Source organism: Salvelinus namaycush, chromosome 7, assembly GCF_016432855.1.
Source record: "Salvelinus namaycush isolate Seneca chromosome 7, SaNama_1.0, whole genome shotgun sequence".
NCBI lineage: Eukaryota > Metazoa > Chordata > Actinopteri > Salmoniformes > Salmonidae > Salvelinus > Salvelinus namaycush.
The window spans coordinates 40,529,616-40,552,213 of NC_052313.1; the positions used below are offsets into that span (position 1 = coordinate 40,529,616).

General features: G+C 43.0%; 1 protein-coding gene across 1 annotated transcript in view; it reads right to left on the reverse strand.

The window, feature by feature from the left end:
* Positions 1 to 3,809: 3,809 nt before the first annotated feature.
* LOC120050719 (pyridoxal kinase-like) overlaps positions 3,810 to 22,598 on the reverse strand; it is a 29,375-nt gene continuing 10,586 nt past the window's right edge. The window contains exons 3-11 of the mRNA XM_038997283.1: positions 17,498 to 17,602; positions 15,441 to 15,524; positions 10,978 to 11,012; positions 9,653 to 9,738; positions 8,609 to 8,654; positions 6,835 to 6,946; positions 6,574 to 6,710; positions 4,111 to 4,177; positions 3,810 to 3,928 (exon numbers count right to left, since the gene is read on the reverse strand). Coding sequence (XP_038853211.1) covers positions 3,810 to 3,928; positions 4,111 to 4,177; positions 6,574 to 6,710; positions 6,835 to 6,946; positions 8,609 to 8,654; positions 9,653 to 9,738; positions 10,978 to 11,012; positions 15,441 to 15,524; positions 17,498 to 17,602 — 791 coding nt within the window. The remainder of the gene's footprint in view (positions 3,929 to 4,110; positions 4,178 to 6,573; positions 6,711 to 6,834; positions 6,947 to 8,608; positions 8,655 to 9,652; positions 9,739 to 10,977; positions 11,013 to 15,440; positions 15,525 to 17,497; positions 17,603 to 22,598) is intronic.

Sequence of the window (22,598 nt, forward strand, 5' to 3'; positions counted from 1 at the left end):
CACTCCTCCACTGAGATAAGTGCCCCAGGTTCTATCCTATCCTTGTTCAGTATTCTTCCCTCAGCTGTGCATGTATTTCACAAGGCTTGATTGATTGACAGATTGTTGGTTGGTTGATTTTTGCAGGCCAGATATTAGAGGTCGACCGATTAATCGGCATGGCCGATTAATTAAGGCCGATTTCAAGTTTTCATAACAATCGGTAATCGTCATTTTTGGACATCGTTTATGGCCAATTACATTGCACTCCACGAGGAAACTGCGTGGCAGGCTGACCACCTGTTACGCGAGTGCAGCAAGGAGCCAAGGTAAGTTGCTAGCTAGCATTAAACTTATGTTATAAAAAACAATCAATCTTAACATAATCAATAGTTAACTACACATGGTTGATGATATTACTAGTTTAACTAGCTTGTCCTGCGTTGCAAATAATCAATGCGGTGCCTGTGAATTTATCATCGAATCACAGCCTACTTCGCCAAACGGGTGATGATTTAACAAGCGCATTCGCGAAAAAAGCACTATCGTTGCACCAATGTACCTAACCATAAACATCAATGCCTTTCTTAAAATCAATACACAAGTATATTTTTTAAAACCTGCATATTTAGTTGAAAGAAATTCATGTTAGCAGGCAATATTAACAAGGGAAATTGTCAGTGTTACTTCTCTTGCGTTCTGTGCAAGCAGAGTCAGGGTATATGAAGCAGTTTGGGCTGCCTGGCCTGTTGCGAGCTATGTGAAGACCATTTCTTCCTAACAAAGACCGTAATTAATTTGGCAGAATTTTACATAATTATGACATAACATTGAAGTTTGTGCAATGTAACAGCAATATTTAGATTTATGGATGCCACCCGTTCGATAAAATACAGAACGGTTCCGTATTTCACTGAAAGAATAAATGTTTTGTTTTCGAAATGATAGTTTCCGGATTTGACCATATTAATGACCTAAGGCTCATATTCCTGTGTGTTTATTATATTATAATTAAGTCTATGATTTGATATTTGATAGAGCAGTCTGACTGAGCGGTGGTAGGCAGCAGCAGGCTCGTAAGCATTTATTCAAACAGCACTTTCCAGCGTTTTCCAGCAGCTCTTCGCAATGCTTGAAGCACAGTGCTCTTTATGACTTCAAGCCTATCAATTCCCGAGATTAGGCTGGCAATACTATAGTGCCTATAAGAACATCCAATAGTCAAAGGTATATGAAATACAAATAGCCCTATAATTCCTATAATAACTACAACCTAAAACTTCTTAAAACCTCTTGAGCCTATGGGGGGTGCTATTTCGATCTTGGAAAAATGAGTTCCCAAATTAAACTGCCTCGTACTCAATTCTTGCTCGTACAATATGCATATTATTATTACTATTGGATAGAAAACACTCTCTAGTTTCTAAAACCGTTTGAATTATTTCTCTGAGTGAAACAGAACTCATTCTGCAGCACTTTTCCTGTCAGGGAGTGAGATTTCAGAAATCCAGGTCCCTGTTCTGAGATCAGTTTATAAGTCCCCATGCAAGCTATGAGGGTACATGCACTGCATACGCCTTCCTCTAGATGTCAGTAAGCGGTGAGACTTTGAATGGAGTCAATTGCGCAATCTGGGACCTTATATTAGACCGTGGAACAGGAAGTACCGTTCTTTTCAACAGTGCGCTTGACGCATGAAGACATCAGAATGGCGTCCTGCAAACGCTTTCGTTTTAGTATTTCTATATCTCCGGTCATGTTTTTATTCGTTATAGGTGTTAAAGACATCATAAGGTAGTTAATTTAAACCGACATATAGCAGTTTATAGCAGTTTATTGCGATTTTCTGGGATTTCTTTGCCACGCGCTTCCATTTGTTGGGCACCTCTCCAGTGGGTGGCTAACGTTTAGCGGCTAATTCGACTGGACAAGAGGACATCTTTCAGCCAAAAGACGATTGTTTTGAAGAAAGGACACCTTGCCCAAGATTCTGATTGAAGCTCAGCTAATAGTAAGCAGTCTTTATGCTTTTAATTAATTGTTCTGTTGTTAAAAGTAAAATGCATGAGATGCCATTTCTTGCAGTATAGCATTGCGTTATCGCAGCCTGTATTGCGCAGTAACGATAATTTTAAAAATGTAATTCAGCGATTGCATTAAGAACTAATTTGTCTTTCAATTGCTGTCCAACCTGTATTTTTTAGTCAAGTTTTGGAATAGTTACTGATTAGATTAGGTGCCTCTTCAAAGATTTCTCCTGCCATTTTCCTGGCAGCTTTGCTACTTTTCTCATTGTATAACACGATTTGTGCCGCTAAATATGCACATTTTCGAACAAACTCTATATGCATTGTGTAATATGATGTTACAGGACTGTCATCTGAAGAATTCTGAGAAGGTTAGTGAAAAAATTAATATATTTGGTGGTTTATACGTTATTGCTATGTTTGGCTTGAATCAATGCTGTTGTAATGTTTGCTATTGTGCTAAGCTAATATAACGCTATATTGTGTTTTCGCTGTAAAACACTTAGAACATCTGAAATATTGTCTGGATTCACAAGATCTGTGTCTTTCATTTGCTGTACGCTGTGTATTTTTAAGAAATGTTTTATGATGAGTATTTAGTTATTCCATGTTGGTCTCTATAATTGCTCTGGCTGCTTCGGTGCTATTTTTGACGGTAGCTGTGATGGTAGCTGCAATGTAAAACTGATTTATACCTCAAATATGCACATTTTTCGAACAAAACATAGATTTATTGTGTAACATGTTATATGACTGTCATCTGATGAAGTTGTTTCTTGGTTAGTTTGGTTGGTTCTTGGTTAGTTAGGTTGGCTTTGTGCATGCTACCTGTGCTGTGAAAAATGTCTGTCCTTCTTTGTATTTGGTGGTGAGCTAACATAAATATACGTGCTGTTTTCGCTGTAAAACATTTTAAAAATCGGACATGTTGGCTGGATTCACAAGATGTGTACCTTTCATTTGCTGTATTGGACTTGTTAATGTGTGAAAGTTAAATATTTCTAAAAAATATATTTTGAATTTCGCGCTCTGCCTTTTCAGTGGAATGTGGGAGGAGTTCCGCTAGCGGAACGCCTGGGCTAGACACTTCTTAACTGGGAATATTGAAGACTCATGTTAAAAGGAACCACCAGCTTTCATATGTTCTCATGTTCTGAGCAAGGAACTTAAACGTTAGCTTTTTTTACATGGCACATATTGCACTTTTACTTTCTTCTCCAACACTGTATTTTTGCATTATTTAAACCAAATTGAACATGTTTCATTATTTATTTGAGACTTTATTTATTTTAAATTGATTTTTATTTATGTATTATATTAAGTTAAAATAAAAGTGTTCATTCAGTATTGTTGTAATTGTCCTTATTACAAATATATATCTAAAAATCGTCCGATTAATCGGTATCGGCTTTTTTTGGTCCCTAAACCCTGTGATGCCTGGCCTTGGAATAGTCTAGGCCTGGGCTGGGCTGTGAAGCTGTGTGTGCAGGACAAACCAAGAGGTTAGGCGAGCTCATAGAGGGAGTGGGAGAGATGAAGAGAGACCGAGAGAGACCAGGTTGTCAAAGGGAGGTGCGTGAGGTGCAGTAGCCCCCACCTCGGCCCACTCAGGTCTTCCCCTCCTCTGCTTACCCCCCAGTCTATCCATCCATACCCTGCTAAGTCTCCTCATATGGAAATGCTGTGCTCTGTAAGAGATTTCTAAGGCAATGTCACATTACAGATAAAAATGTACAACACCTATACATTGTGCGGTTGTGGCGCGGGTGGAGGGGTGGGTGGGGGGGATGGGGTGTGGGGGCTCTATAGGGTTAGGACAGTAGCCTCCATCACGATGGCGGGGTCCTCGATGTCCGCTTTGCTCTGAACCATTCTCAGCTCCAGTTGAGGCGGGCTGGGTTTTCGGCCAGGCCCTGCTAACTCTGAAAGAGAGAAAGAGTGAGAAAGATGGAGGGGGGGGGGGGAAAGAGGAGAGAGAATAACCCAGAGAAAGAGAAAAACAAAGACAGAAGGAGCAAATGAACGCTCAAGCATCTTAAACACAAGCACATATACACACAAACACTTCTTACAGCGAGTAAAATGATGCTTGATTTTGTCTTACCGTGAGCATAGGAGATGGTCCTCTTGATAACGTGATGCATGACTGAGAAAGTCTTCTCACATGCAGTCTGAGAGAGAGAGAGAGAGAGAGAGAGAGAGAGAGAGAGAGAGAGGAGAGAAGAGAGAGAGAGAGAGAGAGAGAGAGAGAGAGAGAGAGAGAGAGAGAGAGAGAGAGAGAGAGAGAGAGAGAGAGAGAGAGAGAGAGAGAGAGAGAGAGAGAGAGAGAGAGAGAGAGAGAGAGAGACTTGTTTGTCAAAGCAATGTTGAAACTTTCAAAGGAAATTAAGCTGCCATCCTGGTCCTTCTTTTACAATTGCAGTTTTAAAATCCTAGGACTGAGCACCCCGTCGGTGGTCCAGACGATATTTGAAATATTGGTAAGAGCGCCAGCATACCACAGCTATCAAGTTACCTTGAGAATTTTTAGGGGAAGTTCGAATGGTGGGAACGTAGCTGACTGATTGATATCACTATTAAGTATGATGCTGACAGTATCAGTGGTGAGCTTCAGCTATACGAGAGAGCCCTATAAAACCTAGACGGTGCACCTCCAATCTATTCTACTGATTGCTTCTGTGACAGCATGGGCAGCGCCATGGAGGGCCATTACTATCACACTCCGGGGTGAAGTTTCCCCTAGATCTCGGATCATCTTCCCCTTCCCCAATCTTCACCATTAGTGGGGGAAATGCAAAACTGACTCAAGATCAGCATGTAGGGCAGTGGTCACCAACCGGTCGATCGCGATTGGATCATCTCCAAGCCATTCCTACTCGATCACCAAAACATTTCTGTAAAAAACAAATGATAAAGCCTTGCGTTCCTCTTTTTTTTATTTGTTTCATGCTGTTGGGGTAGGTGCACTTGATTCAGCAGCCCTAGTGCCAGGAAGGCAAAGTGTAACCATTTTGAACAATTTCATGTGTCTGAAGGTAGAACTCTGCCTATCCGGCAGGCCCAGAGACACATCAAGTGCACCTATAGGTCTACCGCTAGCCAATCACATAGCTCAGATCACCGTGTCTACAGTTTCCTTGCACCATAGACTGTCAAAAAGAAGCCTCGAACGCACAGCAAAGTTGGTAATGTGAGATTTCAAAACTTTTAAAACCCTGACTAGAGATCGACTCAACAAATACAGCAAAGTGTTGATGTTTTTATGAGTAAGTTCCTGTTTAAGTTGTTATTCAGCACTGTCAACACTTTGTTCAACAGTTTTATAAGTCATACAAGGTGCGTTCTCCCGACTTCCCTACAACCAGCACTGCAGCTGCAGTGAATGGGTATAGCAAAGTGTTTCGATAAGCTTGGATTGTTATTATTAGTGGCCTGTGTCTTTTTTAATATCAAAGAATATTTCACTTCTCTGGTCATTGGAGTAACAACATGAATTGGTGCATAAGGCAGAAATAATGCAGTGTGACTTAAGTTTTGCCATCAGCTGGAAGACTGTCCCCTTTTCCGAGCTGAGGGAGAGAGAGAGAGGGATGGTGAGTGGGGTAAGAGGCAGTCGCAACGCTGCTCCCTCCCTCCCCTCAGATTGACCATCAGACGCAGGCCATCATAGTAAAAAAAAAAAAAGCAAATTATTATGCTCACTCAGCTGTGCCTCACAAGGACTATAACAAATTATCTATTACCAGTGTGATCATATACCAAACTGTCACGCCCTGATCTGTTTCACCTGTCCTTGTCATTGTCTCCACCTGCCTCCAGGTGTCGCTGTTTCACCATTATCCCCTGTGTATTTATACCTGTGTTCTCTGTCTGTCTGTTGCCAGTTCGTCTTGTTATGTCAAGCTTACCAGCGTTCGTCCTGTCAGCGCCTGTCTTTTCCCAGCCTCTCTTTTTCTCGTCTTCCTGGTTTTTGACCCTTGCCTGTCCTGACCCTGTAACGGCTCGCCTGATCACTCTGCCCGTCCCTGAGCCTGCCTGCCGTCCAGTACCTTTACTCCACTTCTGGATTACTGAACTCTGCCTGAGCCTGTCTGCCGTCCTGAACCTTTGCTCCTACTCTGGATTATCGACCCCTGCCTGCCTTGACCTGTCGTTTCCCTGCCCCTGTGGTTACATTAAACATTGCTACTTCACACTTGGGTCTTACCTTCGTACCTGATACCAAACATTTTGAAACAATTTCAAAATGGTCTGAGAAGAACAACTTTGGCAGGGCAATTCAAGCGTAGCCAATATGCAGTGATACTATATTGGGCCTATAGCCTACTGCACAAACCTCATTGCTACAGAACTGTTTTTAATTGGTTAATGTTGCACAGGCTTACGTTTTTTAAAGTCGTGTTTAAAAAAAAATTCTGAGCAAGTGAATCGACTTGCATTTTGACTCAGAAATGGTTGGTGACCAATGGTCTAGGGGCAACTTCACCTTATACCTTACAATCAGTCTTTTGTGTCAAATGAGTCCCCTAGTTTTTTTTTATAACTGGCTTTAGTATACACTGCAGACCTTGAGGTCGTTGGGGTAGTGGTGAGTCCAGGCCAGCAGCATCGCAGCAAACAGGTCCCCTGTCCCCACAAACACAGCATCCACCTTGGGGATCTCCATACGGACCCTCTGGGTGGACTTGGTACCATCAGGCATCACTGGAGATGCAAGAAGGGGAAATGTTACACCAATGACCAATGATTCACAGATGGAACATAAAACCATGACAGTTACATCAATTACTCATTGTCATTGTTAGTTTGCCCACACACATACACTTACACGTCCTCTGGCTGCCCAGGGACACAAGGAAGCGGTCACCCAGACGCGAGGGCAGGTCAGAGCTGGTGATGACCACCGTGTCAGGACCCATCTTATGGAGCAGGTCCATCACCTGGGGAAGGAGGCAGCAGCCAGGGGAAAAGGGTCAAAGGTCAACTCTCTGCTACATCTAATGGTGCCACGTCCCTATTCAAATACTTAGAAAATGCACCCTTCTGTGCAGAGCCATGGTTGAGCTGGTAACACCCAGCACATATTCATGCCTCCCCAGCAGATACAGGGCTTCAATCCCCGTCTCCACCATTCTTGGGAATACAGATATGCATCTGTTGGTCACAGATACCTTAAAAAAAAGGTAGGGCCATGGATCGGAAAACCAGTCAGTATCTGGTGACCACCATTTGCCTCATGCAGCGCGACACATCTCCTTCGCATAGAGTTGATCAGGCTGTTTATTGTGTGGCCTGTGAAACGTTGTCCCACTCCTCTTCAATGGCTGTGTGAAGATGCAAGATATTGGCGGGAACTGGAACACGCTGTCGTACACATAGATCCAGATCATCCCAAACATGCTCAACAGGTGACATGTCTGGTGAGTATGCAGGCCATGGAAGAACTGGGAAATTTTCAGCTTCCAGGAGTTGTGTACAGATCCTTGCGACATGGGGCTGTGTATTATCACGCTGAAACATGAGGTGATGGCGGCAGATGAATGGCACGACAATGGCACGTCACAGTATCTCTGTGCATTGAAATTACCATCAATAAAATGCAATTGTGTTCGATGTCCATAGCTTATGCCTGCTCATACCATAACCCCACCGCCACCATGGGGCACTCTGTTCACAATGTTGACATCAGCAAACTGCTCGCCCACACGACGCCATATACACTGTTTGCTTTCTGCCCGGTACAGATGAAAACGGGATTCATCCATGAAAAGCACTCTTCTCCAGTGTGCCAGTGGCCATCGAAGGTGAGCATCTGCCCACTGAGGTCAGTTACGACGCCGAACTGCAGTCAGGTCAACACCCTGGTGAGGATGACGAGCACACAGATGAGCTTCCCTGAGACGGTTTCTGACAGTTTCTCTTCAGTTGTGCAAACCCAGTTTTATCAGCTGTCCGGGGGGCTGGTCTCAGACGATACCGCAGGTAAAGAAGCTGGATGTGGAGGTTCTGGACTGGTGTGATTACACGTGGTCTGCGGTTGTGAGGCCGGTTGGACAAACTGCCAAATTCTCTAAAACAACGTTGGAGGCGGCTTATGGTAGAGAAATTAACATTCAATTATCTGGCAACATCTCTGGTCGACATTCCTGCAGTCAGCATGCTAATTGTACACTCGCTCAAAACTTGAGACATTTGCGTCATTGTGTTGTGTGACAAAAATTCACATTTTAGAGTGGCCTTTCATTGTCCCCAGCACAAGGTGTACCTGTGTAATGATCATGCTGTTTAATTAGCTTCTTGATATGCCACACCTGTCAGGTGTGTTCTGTGTAATAAAGCAAAAAAAATATAGATTTTTTTTTAAATACACCCTTCATTTCTTTTTGCCTTGAGGAAATCACAGCTGTCATGGAAGGCTTGGTGAAAACAATGGGGTGGATGCCATCTGCTTACTTACATATCAGTGAATACCTCAAGGAAGGAAGAATCCATTTTATTGGTGTTCAAACATGGCCCATGGATTATGTACAAGGTTCGACATGACTTGATGACAACTTTGCAACATAAATATATCTGCATGTTCTATGGTGTCTAAGACTCACCTCCACTGCATCTTTCTCTGTGCTAATGTTCTTCCCTGTCAGGAGCCTGGAGGACAAACATGGGCACATTAATAAGGTCACACAAACACGGTAATTTAACCTTGACACCAGAGGAGGCTGGTGAGAGGAACTATAGGAGGACGGGCACATTGTAATGGCTGGAATGGAATAAATGGAACGGTATCAAACATATCTGTTCTATTCATAACATTCCAGTCATTAGAATGAGCCCGTCCTCCTATAGCTCCCCCCACCAGCCTCCTCTGCTTGACACTAACACCACATTCATTGTAAACAGCAACAAACAAACAGTCTAAGGAAGAGTCTGTTTAGTGTTCTTCTATAGTGTTTTAGTGCCATAGTGAGAGACAGTGAGCAACATTTACGCTATCATCTCCATGTTAAACGACTGAGGCTATCATTAGGCTGTGGAAACACTTCAGACACAATGGACAGTATATTATTATTCATCTGTAATTCCATGGGTATCCACCAGAGGGACCCTGTGCACCACTAGAACTGGGATTGCAGTGACGAGCGAGGAGGTGCTTCAGAAGTATGGTTGAAAGGAGTGAGGGGAGAAGCAGTGGAGCACACACAAACCAACACAGCACACACAAACCAACACAGGAACAGTGATGGAGGAATACAGACAAAAAGACAAGCAGACAAACACAGAAATAAAACTAGTACAATTGAAATAAAACATTGCAATAATGGTCCAAACTGAATTGAGCGTTCAAGAACCATCAACTCAGTGTAGCAGCCATCTTACTGACATGCTACACACCATACATAGGCCTTTAGTGTATCTGTATATCATTTGATAGGATATTGAGTAAAATGACATCAATGTAGCTGATTAGGATGTGGATGAGGCTTCGTGATAGTGATAGTAACAGATACGATACAGTCCCTGTGGTGATTTAACTCTCCGTCTCTCTCCCACACACACACACACACACACACACACACACACACACACACACACACACACACACACACACACACACACAGCAGCCGTATAGGTTCACTATTACTCACTCTGCTTCAAACTGATTGGGTGTGATGATGTCGGCCACTGGCACTACCTTGTTCTTGTAGACCGGGTGCAGGTTCTCAGGAACGTACTGGAGACAGGGAGAAACACATCAGTACCAGTGAACAGGGACACACACACACACACACATGGTGCATCTCAATCACCTGAAGTGGCTGCCTCTCCTCATCAGCCCTTATTTATCTACACCGAGCTGAAATTGCTGCCTAGCTCAGATCAGAGCAGACGAAGGAAAGGGGACAAGGAAAGGGGTCGAGGAAAGGAAGCAACTTTAGACTACTGAGATGCATAACAAGGGAAGGAAGGATGCATTGAGCCAATCAGAATGATGAGCACATCTTGTCCAAACAAACGAGTATACACACCATTTTTCTCAATGTCACTATATACATCAACAAACATTATGCATGTATGCCCTTGTGCTCTCTCTACCTATCAAACACACACACAAACACTAGTGTACGCACACACACACACACACTGTAACACGTACGCATGCACGCACAATGAGTCACAATCGAGCAAATTATTCCGCATAATTCTCTCCGTACAAACAGCGAGGGCAGCTCGGCTCATGTTAATTTCATCTGTCACTGTGAAATGAGATGTGGTCTAACCTTCCCAATCCACCCTCCGCAACACACACACGTCACACACACACCCACACCTTGATGCAACAATGACATAATGTCGACTGATCCCTGATGCTCAGCCCATGAAGGTAAAGAAGAGATTCCAGTATGAGAGGGGGAGCGAGATAGAGGGAGAGAGACAGGAACAGGAAGAGACAGACAGAGAAAGGACAAGGGATAGCAGAAAGTGAAAGTGGGTCTCTAAGGCCACGGCCACATTGCGACTTTGTGTCTGAAAAATATCCATAAAAAAATGCTCAACATTCCTTTTTACATATGCAGCTCATCCAAAAAGAGTTGTCTTGAACAGACAATTGATGAATGCACATAAGATTTCCGTTTATGTGTCTCAGTGTGGCTGCGGTCTTAGGCTTAACTCATTGGTCAGGTAAAGCTGAAGGTCAGCGTTGCCTCATTGAATGAGATTGAGCAGGAGTAGTGACGTCACTTACTAGTACCATCTGATCCCTCATTAAACGCACAGTACTCTCTGGTGGCCTGGATTGTGTAGGATACATACCTACCACTGTCAGTGTGGGTTCAAATCCGACCCACTGTCTATGATGAACTCTTCCAATGAACTCTTTCCCACTATTATCTTTTCATGATCTTTTCTGCTCTGTTCAATAAAACATACAAAATACAGGCAGCGTAAGACAAAAACACAAAGTACTCACCATGGAGCCATGGTCCCCCAGCACCGGGTCACACACTGAAAAGGCAAATGAGAACACACTCAATCTCTAACACAGATCTCAGTTTTACACAGACATTACAGATGTTTTATATCGAAGTCAAGCTGACCCAAGATGTCTTCTGATTAGGTTCATCATCAGTTAATGACATCAAATACCTGGGTCGTATTCACTAGACACCAAACAGAAGATAACGGGACGAAATGGGGATGGACTACACGAACAAAGAAATTATTGTTTTCATTTTCCGTTGCAAAATGTTTTGCTATGTTGTACACTAATGAATACGACACTGCCCTCAGAACAGACTGTAAACATGTGCTTACAGCAGTTTTATTCATCCTGCTCCTACATGTTGTTCAGCTAATTTACATGGAAATGCATGGGCGTTATTAAATTATGTCAACTTTAATCTTAGTTTGCAGCTTAATTGAGAATTATTTACTTGGGACTCGCTGATACAGATACAACTGTCCTGTCAGCACTTTTTCTAAACGCATTAAGGGCTTAAGGCGTCCGCATACTTAGGTTCAGAATTAAAAAATAGACAGAATTAATCTAAAATAGAGGGCATTCGGAAAGTATTCAGACCCCTTCCCTTTTTCGTTATAGACTTATAGACTTATTCTAAAATTGATTAAATAAACATTTTCCTCATCAATCTACACACAATACCCCATAATGATGAAGCAATTTTCTTTGGTAATTTATTTTAAAATTTTAAAATACTTATTTACATAAGTATTCAGACACCTTCGCTATGAGACTTGAACTTGAGTTCAGGTGCATCCTGTTTCATCTTTGAGATGTTTCTACAACTTGACTGGAGTTCACCTGTGGTAAATTCAATTGATTGGACATGATTTGGGATGGCACACACCTGTCGATATAAGGTCCCACAGTTGACAGTGTATGTCAGAGCAAAAACCAAGCCTCGAGGTAGAAGGAATTGTCCGTAGAGCTCCGAGACAGGATTTTGTCAAAGCACAGATCTGGGGAAGTGTACCAAAAAATGTATGCAGCATTCTTAAATGGAAGAAGTTTGGAAGACTTCCTAGAGCTGGCCGCCCGGCCAGACTGAGCAATCGGGGGAGAAGGGCCTTGGTCAGGTAGGTGACCAAGAACCAAATGGTTCCTCTGTGGAGATGGGAGAACCTTCCAGAAGGACAACTATCTCTACAGCACTCCACCAATCAGGCCTTTTTGGTAGAGTGGGCAGACGGAAACCACTCCTCAGTAAAAGGCACATGACAGCCTGCTTAGAGTTTGCCAAAAGGCACCTAAAGGACTCTCAAACCATGAGATGAAACCAATATTAATCTCTTTGGCCTGAATGCCAAGCGTTACGTTTGGAGGAAACCTGGTACCATCCCTACGGTGAAGCATGGTGGTGGCAGCATCATGCTGTGGGGATGTTTTTCAGTGGCAGGGACTGGGAGACTAGTCAGGATCAAAGGAAAGATGAATGGAGCAAAATACAGAGAGATCCTTGATAAGGATCTGCAGAGAAGAATGGGAGACACTCCCCAAACACAGGTGTACCAGGCTTATAGCATCATACCCAAGAAAACTGTAGGCTGTAATGGCTGCAAAAGGTGTTTCAACAAAGTACTGAGTAAAGGGTCTGAATACAGTTGAAGTCGGAAGTTTACATACACCTTAGCCAAATACATTTAAACTCAGTTTTCACAATTCCTGACATTTAATCCAAGTAAAAATTCCCTGTCTTAGGTCAGTTAGGATCACCACTTTATTTTAAGAATGTGAAATGTCAGAATAATAGTAGAGGCAATTATTTATTTCAGCTTGTATTTCTTTCATCACATTCCCAGTGGGTCAGAAGTTAGCATCAATTAGTATTTGGTAGCATTGCCTTTAAATTGTTTCACTTGGGTCAAACGTTTCATGTAGCCTTCCACAAGCTTCCCACAATAAGTTGGGTGAATTTTGGCCCATTCCTCCTGACAGAGCTGGTGTAACTGAGTCAGGTTTGTAGGCCTCCTTGCTCGCACACCCTTTTTCCGTTCTGCCCACAAAGTTTCTATGGGATTGAGGTCAGGGCCTTGTGATGGCCACTTCAATACCTTGACTTGTTAAGGACTGCTGTCCTTAAGCCATTTTGCCACAACTTTGGAAGTATGCTTGGGGTCATTGTCCATTTGGACGACCCATTTGCGACCAAGCTTCAACTTCCACATAATTTTCCTTCTCATGATGCCATCTATTTTGTGAAGTGCACCAGTCCCTCCTGCAGCAAAGCACCCCCACAACATGATGCTGCCACCCCTGTGCTTCAGGGTTGGGATGGTGTTCTTCGGCTTGCAAGCATCCTCCTTTTTCCTCCAAACATAACAATGGTCAATATGGCCAAGCAGTTCTATTTTTGTTTCATCAGATCAGAGGACATTTCTCCAAAAAGTATGATCTTTGTCCCCATGTGCAGCTGCAAACCGTAGTCTGGCTTTTTTATGGCGGTTTTGGAGCAGTGGCTTCTTCCTTGCTGAGCGGCCTTTCAGGTTATGTCAATATAGGACTCGTTTTACTGTGGATATAGATACTTTTATACCTGTTTTATACCGGTACCTTCAGGCGTTTGGAAATTGCTCCCTAGGATGAACCAGACTTGTGGAGGTCTACAATTTTGTTTCTGAGGTCTTGGCTGATTTCTTTTGAGTTTCCCATGATGTCAAGCAAAGAGGCACTGAGTTTGAAGGTAGGCCTTGAAATACATCCACAGGTACACCTCTAATTAACTCAAATGATGTCAATTAGCCTATTAGAAGCTTCTAAAGCCATGACATCATTTTCTGGAATTTTCCAAGCTGTTTAAAGCCAAAGTCAACTTAGTGTATGTAAACTTCTGACCCATTGGAATTGTGATACAGTGAATTATAAGTGAAATAATCTGTCTGTAAACAATTGTTGAAAAAATTACTTGTGTCATGCATAAAGTAGATGTCCTAACCGACTTGCCAAAACTATAGTTTGTTAACAAGAAATTTGTGGAGTGGTTGAAAAACGAGTTTTAATGACTCCAACCTAAGTGTATGTAAACTTCCGACTTCAACTGTACTTATGTAAATGTCATATTTCAGTTTTTATTTTCCATACATTTGCAAACATTTCTAAAAAAACAGTTTTTGCTTTGCCATTATGGATTATTATCTGTAGATTGATGAGGGAAAAAACTTTCTAATCCATTTGAGAATAAGGCTATAAGTAACAAAATCTGGAAAAAGTAAAGGGGTCTGAATACTTTCCAAATGCACTGTAAATCAAGGAAAGTAATTTATTTTTGCAGTTTTTACAGGGGAAGTCTTAATCACACAATTCTACATCTGACTAAAAAGTTTGGTGCCGTATTTCTCATGTGAAAAAATGTGCATGAAAACTAGTCGTCACTTGTTGACTGACAACACTTCATGTTCTCACTCCTACTAGGAGTAGTACTGTTGACCAATCACCGACAAAGGGGGCTAGACTTCGCCTACCGAACTTCGGCTTGCCTCAGGAAAAAATGTTGTGTGCACAAACAGCCCAAAAAGAACCTGCCGAAGACCAAAACAAACAAAATGTTGTCATAATATATGCATGAACTGTTTCGACTGGGAAGCATACGGCAAGCTATATTCTACATCAAGCTTGTCATTACCCTGAAACCCGGATGAAGGCAGCTTAGCTGTCGAATAACAGCTGTCAGCTGCTCTGACATCAGCTGTCAGAGCAGCTTACCGATCATTGCAGCTGTACATAGCCCATCTGTAAATAGCCCACCCAGCTGCCTCATCCCCATATTGTTATTATTTTTTTTGCTCCTTTGCACCCCAGTATCTCTACTGGCACATTCATCTTCTGTACATCTATCACTCCAGTTTATAATTGCTAAATTGTATTTTTTCCCCCACTATGGCCTATTTATTGCCTTACCTCCCTAATCTTACTACATTTGCACACACTGTACATAGAGTTTTCTATTGTGTTATTGACTGTACATTTGTTTATCCCATGTGTAACTCTGTGTTGTTTTTGTCGCACTGCTTTGCTCTATCTTGGCCAGGTCGCAGTTGTAAATGAGAACTTGTTCTCAACTGGCTTACCTGGTTAAATAAAGGTGCAATTAAAATAAAATGAAATAAAAATTAAATGTAAAATCTATTAAATGTATTGCTTCGGAGCCATGAGAGTGTGAGGCTTTTCTTTTATTTGTGTCCTTACGCTTCTACCAACCCCAACCTGAAGAGGATGATACAATAGCTAGGGCCAGGAGTTTTTCCAGATCAGTTCTCCCTGGTCAGGTCAGGTGGTCAGGAAAAACTCTTGGCCCTAACAATAACCCATACAGGCATCTTGAACTTGTGATCAGCAGTGGTCGAACCCCACCCTGTTGATTTGAACAGATGTGTCAGACACACACACATAGGGGTGACATAGCGAGGGATACACACCATACACAAGGTTAGGATTGGCCCTCTTCAGCTCTTGTACGATGTCCACAACCATCTCAAGAAAGGAAGTGTCTCGAGTGTACCCTGAGGGGAGAAGATGATTCTGGGTCAAAACCAACTCCTCAATGTCTCAATAAAGTTTTATACAGTTCACTGCAGACAAAACCAACCCGTACCCAGGGCTCTAATGAGAGGATCAGGGATCATGGTGTGACAGTGAGTGTGTCAGTGCTTTCTCAGAGTTCAGTGAGTTCAGTGAGTGTGTCATTCTTAATGACACAATTAATGCTTCTTCATGGACCATGTCACGCCTGAGATTCTCATTGTATTTGCATAGAGGCAGGTGGAGTCTTTTCTGCAGTGTTTGTGTGCATGTGAGCAAGACCTGCTGACGCTGCAGGGCTGGCTGTATGTACAGTAGGTAGGAGATAAGGGCCAGAAGAGAGGAAGACAGAGAGGGAGAAGATTCAATGGGAATGCTGATGTAAGGCTTCTTTGTGTGGGTGCCTCACTTTTGTGCTCGGCCACCAGGCTCTCAGTGAGGGAAAGCCCATGTCCTCATGGCTAATTTAAACACACAGGGGCTAACCGTCTCAATACCAATTCCCTTCCTAGTTCCTAACCCTAGATTTTTGCCAATCTGAACGGTCTGGATAGGTATGAGTGTAAATAATGTCACACTGCTTGCTTAGCGGCTACTGCTTCCTCCTAACTTGGCTCATACCGAGGGCTCGAACACAGGACCTCTGCCTTGCAAACATACATGACCGCCCTCCTGAAGCTAGCTATTTGGCAGCGCAAGTGGGGACACTTCAGACTAAGGAGTGACCTTCACACATCCCTATGCACTCCATGAGCAGTGTATTAGTTGAGCTTCCACCATATTTCTTACATTTTACCGATCTGTAAATTACGAAGATTTAGGGCCACGGGAAGAGTTGGGAATAGGGAGAAAATTGGCACGGCTAGATTCTAACTCAAACTTCACTTCACTTACTCAGTTTATCCACTTATTGGATGATATACACAGTGTACTTCATGCCATGTATGTGACCGCAGATACATCTGTAAGTCCCATTTGTAAGCTATGTTTCTTACAGACAAAGTTTCAACTGACAAATGCTGTCTGTCTCACACGCTAATAGTCATGGTCACTCCTAAGAGTCTATTTAAGGTGAACCTTTTAATTGTTGGTGATATACAGTACGTAGCCTAACTGATGTTTTCAGCTGTACTCACCACTTAAGTCTCAACTATACTAGTGTGTCCGTAACAATTACTTCCAAATGTCTAGCAGTCTGTCTTAATAAAAGAGCCGACCAACCAATAGTCTGGTAACTAGAATGTAGCTGTTCCAACACATTCCAGTTTAGCTACATTTCACACCTCGACAGATTCACAAGGACTCGGGAAAGAATAAAACCATGACCTTCACTCACTCCTCTCCTCTGCTTGTCTGCTCCCTCTTTCTTTCTCTCTCCCTCTTCTCTTCTCCTCTCAAGGTGATAGGAGAGGAGACGTAATCCATCAGGGAGTGCCAGCGTTTCTGTTCCGTCTCTTTCTCTCTGGGCCAGGGGTAGCAGAGCACGACGGCTACCACAGAACAGTGGCTGTGGGCGAACATCTGACAGCCTGACTGACATTAGGTTCTGTAAACCCTGCAGCCCGACACCATCTCTGTCTAGGTGACCTCATGAGGCTCATATCCATCTACTGCTTCCTGTGTTCTCCCTGGAACGCTACAGAGGGAGCTGAGGACTGACGAGAACAACATCTGTCTGAAGAGAATGTACGCCTTGACCAGAAGCAGGCACTCTCTGAAGCTATTGACTTAGCTAGCTGCTCTCTATAAAATGTTTCTTCAGCTAGCTAACTGTTACCTCCTTTTCATTCTTGTTTCTTTTTTGTCTGTATACTGCAATTCAGCTTTTAGCAGTGAATGTGTACAAGGCAGTCTAACCAATCATAAATAAATACTTGATATAAACTAACAACCATCCCCAGTCTGCTAGCACTGCTACCGCTAGCCTTCACTTCTTTCTGTGTGTGCGTCTCACCTGTGAGAACATAGTCGTAGTGGTGGACGTTGTTGAGCTTGATCCCCTCGTAGAGGACGTGCAGCTCGTCAGCGGTCAGCACCTGGCCTTTCCAGTGGGAGTAGCCTAGGACAGAGGTCAGGGGTTAGAGGTGAGGGGTCAGGGAGACAACATGGCAATTTACACAACAGAGTGACAACACTTCCCCTGTAATGGATTTAACAATGGTGAAAGCTCCCTCCACCAATGCTTTTAAATCTATGACGGGGATTGAACCAGTGCAACTTTGGGGAAAGTGTGGAGAATCGGAACACAATCAGAGCAACTGACAGTTCACAACATAGGTTAGTATCTTAATTCATTTCTATGGTTTAAATGATGAAAACTACAGTTAATAGCTGATGTTTTTTCTACACACAGGAGGCCTAGAGAAGCCCCCAGCCACAGTGAGATGGTGCCGCAGGAATTGTGATGTCACTCTTCAGGTGAGTCACCCAGCAGATCACATGGTGTGGTGCTGGTTGCCTAGTAACAGGCCAGAAGAAAGCCTGAGGGGCTGAGAGCAATAAAGAGTTGCCGCTGCTCGTGTCTGTCTGTGTGTGTGTGTGTGTGTGTGTGTGTGTGAGAGATAGAGGGGGGAGGGAGCCAAGGAAGGAGAGAAAGGGCTGGCTCTATTCGTCATAACTCTCTGCTGGGAAGAGCATTCTCGTCACAATCCAAGACACACACACACACACACACACGTTTTCTTCAGCACGTGCAGAGTGAAGAAGAGACAGAGATAGACGCTGCGTATCCTTCCCCACTGGGAAGATAACCGCCACTGAGTTTTGAGCTGAATCTACCCGTCAGGCCCTGCTTCTCTTTGCCCCCCCTAAAGCTAACACAGAAAGACACTTGCACACACACAGCAAAAACACTGTCCTTTAAAACCTTGCAAGAATACTATTGGGCAAGGGAAAAGACAAAATGTTACATCCTAAATGGTACCCATTCCCAATATAGTGCACTACTTTTGACCAAAGCCCTTTTGCCACTCTAGGGAATAGGGTGCCATTTGGTACACAGAGATAAAACCGCAGTGGCTAGCCTAAGTCATTCACATAAATAAAGTCTGAATCCTCCTCATTGCAGTAATGTTTGATGTGTGATGAGCGGAGAGACCCTTATGACTGGGGCAGGGTTTTGGCCTACATTGCTATGATGTTCCAGAATCTAAATGACGTGTGATGTTCCACACAGAAACACAAAGAACTGTGTGTTGATTGTGTGCTTATGAGAAAAAAAGACTGAGTTAGTAGATACAGTAACGATCCAATCGATATTGCATGTTCCTGTCTCGAAAGAAACTGTCAGGACCCGGTTACGAACTCGGGTCTCCGGTGAGAGAAACAGTCACTTATCAAACTGAGCCACTAATAGTCGGCAGAACCCAGAAGATGAGGCAGACACAGCAGTACTTGAGGCGGTGTTTTAATAAAGTAAAAAGGAAAGTTCTTCAGGCAAAGAATATAAATCCACAACATCAAAAGTAATACCAAGAGAAAAAAGGTATATCCTCCAAGTCATAAGGTAAATCCACAAAAGTGGTAAGCACAGCAGGGAAAAAACCTCAAAAGAAAAATCAAAGAAAATAAATAAACGAGAACAAAAACAGAGTACCTCAAGAGAATCCGACTAGCGTAACAAAAGTTCACAGCATGGCTGGGGCTGGGTGCTAACATTCAAACACAGAGCAAAGAACTGAGGAAAACTAAGGGTTTAAATACATACAAGGGAAACGAGGCACAGGTGAAAATAATAACTGGAAATAAGGGAAAACAAAAGGGTCAAAAAAGCCCAATGGGGGCATCTAGTGACCAAAACCGGAATAATCCTGGCCAAATCCTGACAGAAACGACAGTAAAAACCTGTAACAATGGGCACCCTTAAGCAGTAGTAAAGAGGTGGCATTCTCTCATCCTTAGCCAAAACAGAACTGCTTATAAAGGATAAGTCTGAGCCATGTCTTTTCAAAAACTAGTTTCCATTAACCCAGTGCAGCGACATAAGAATGGCAGCTAACAACAAAAAATAACCCTCGGAATGAGTCTGATTTAGGTAGCAACACATTTTAAGGCATTCAGGGATGGATAATTCATAAGCGATGTGTATGGGGTCTTTTAATCATTATGCACTATTTGGGCATCATGATGTCCCAATAAATCTGTATTTTGGAATTTATTTGTATCTTTATTTTGACAGCGAGTCATGCTGAGACCAAGGTCTCTTTTACAGATGAGCCTTGTATCAAATACACATCAATACACATCAATATACACATGAACATAAACCAATACACAAAAAGCAAATGAAATCATAGAAAACAAACACATTCTTCAGTAAAAATGTTCTTAATTAGCCGTTTGAATTGCCCTAGAGCACATATGTCAGAGTCAAGGCCCGCGGGCCACATCCGGCCCGCGAGAAGGTTTTTTACGGCCCCTGGGATGATCTTGATTTATTATTAGAACCGGCCCGCAGACCGCAGCAAGCCGGCAGCCCGCAGATCTTTTACACGCACCAATACTACATTTCCCACAATGCAACGGTGACGCACCGAGCAGTAGGCTGCTTCATTTCAATATTTATTGGCACAGCAGTCGTCAGCATCACAGTAAAATTAACTTTCAGATACCCATCAAAAATGGCAAAACGGAAGGTGGACACTGAGAACCGGGGGTTTCAAACAAGGTGGGAGTCGGAGTATATGTTCACGGAGGTAGCTGGAAAACCTGTGTGTCTTCTGTGTGGAGAAAGTGTGGCGGTACTGAAAGAGTATAATCTGAGACGACATTATGAAACGAAACACGCGGACAAAAACAAGAATATGGACATGGAACAAAGGCTACAAAAGGCAGAGGAATTAAAACGAGGCCTCAAATCTCGACAGGCTCTGTTCAAAAAAGCCAAATCACAAGGCCAGGCTGCTGTCAAGGCCAGTTTTATTTTGGCAGAAGAGATCGCTAAATCAGCCCGGCCATTTACGGAGGGGGATTTCATCAAAAACTGCATGATTAAAGTTTGTGACGAAGTTTGCCCAGAAAAAAGGCAACTCTTTTTAAATGTGAGTCTGAGCAGAAACACCATTGCCGAGAGAGTAGACCAGTTGTCCATCAATCTAAAAGAGCAGCTTGTGAAAAAGGGAAAAGATTTCATTGCATATTCCTTGGCTGTGGATGAGAGCACCGACATTTCTGACATTGCCCAGTTGTCAATTTTCATCCGCGGAGTGGACTCCAGCCTAAGCGTGACAGAGGAGTTTTTGGCTTTACGTCCTATGCATGGCACAACTACGGGGCATGATTTGTATGAAGAGGTGTCAAGATGTGTAAATGAGATGGAGCTGCCTTGGGAAAAACTCGTGGGTTTGACAACCGACGGAGCACCTGCGATGTGTGGACACAGGAGCGGACTGGTGGCGAAGATACGGGAAAAGATGCAAGAGGAAAACGCGACAGGTGAGCTGACAGCTTATCATTGTATCATACACCAGGAAGCGTTGTGCGGTAAAGCCTTGAAAATGGAGCATGTAATGAGCATCATCACGCGCACAGTTAACTTTATCAGAGCCAAAGGTTTGAATCACCGCCAGTTCAAGGCATTTCTGACGGAGTTAGAAACGGAGCATGGTGATTTGCCTTATCACACAGAGGTGCGATGGCTAAGCCAGGGAAAGGTGCTTCAAAGATGTTTCGAGCTTCGTGAGGAGATTTGTCTGTTCTTGGACAGCAAAGGGAAAGACACAACACAACTCCGAGACGAAATGTTTCTGTGTGAAATGGCTTTTCTGTGTGACATTACGAGTCATCTGAATGCAATGAACTTGCAGCTGCAGGGTCGGGATCATGTCATCTCTGATATGTACAGTACAGTGAAGGCATTTAAAACCAAACTGACTCTGTGGGAGACGCAGATGCGGAAAGAAAATTTGAGCCACTTTCCCAGCTGCCAGACCATGAAAGAGAAGCTCTCTACCAGTGCGTTCCCGAGCGCACAGTTGGCTGATAAAATAGGTATGCTTGCCGCTGACTTTCGACGCCGATTTGCTGACTTTGAAGCACAAAAAAGCAGGTTGGAACTGCTCGGTAACCCATTTGCTGTTGACGTGGAAAGCTCACCACCAAACCTCCAAATGGAGTTGATTGACCTCCAATGCAATGATGCACTGAGGGCAAAATATGCGGCAGTGGGTGCTGCGGAGTTCGCCCGTTTCCTCCCCGACACAATGCCCCAGCTGCGCATCCAGGCTGCTCAAACGTTGTCTATGTTTGGCAGCACATACCTGTGTGAACAACTGTTTTCTTTGATGAACCTGAACAAAACATCACACAGAAGTCGACTTACTGCTGAACACCTCCACTCAATTCTGAGGATTTCCTCAGCTCAGAGCCTTACCCCGAACATTGATGAACTTGTGGAAAAGATGGGACACCACCAAGTATCACCCTCAACCTCAAACAAGTGAACATTACTGTGCAATCACATATTTAGAGTTTTTACTCAGTTCAAGTTTAAAAGTTAAAGTTTAATATTTGTTTTCACTGCATGTTACTTCTCCTTAAACAAAGTGTTGTTTTTGATTAATAGATTTTTGCACTTTATTTTATTGTATTTCAATCCAATTATATTTTAAAAATATTTCAGTTGAGTGGATGATAGAAAATTGCTATTATTGTTTTTTTCTTTGAAGTAAATTTAGCCCACTTTTGCTAAAATAGAAAATATAGGCTACTGATGGTGCCTTGAATACCGGTTTCTTTCATTTAATGTTCATGTTATGGGGATTTTTATATAAAGGAAATTTGTCTTTTGTGTCTGTTGAAAATTAAAGATTACTGACAGAGCCATAAGAAAATATTGCTTTATTTATCTGATCATATTGGAATATATTTGTTAGGTTTTCAGTAGGTTCAATTAGGTTCACTAGACTATATGCGTCATTTAAAAATTTTTCAATGAACATTCGAACAGTCCGGCCCTCGGCTTGTAGCTAAATTTTTTATTTGGCCCTCCGTCCATTTGACTTTGACACCCCTGCCCTAGAGGCACCAACTCTTTTTTTCCCCCTCGGTGCATTCAA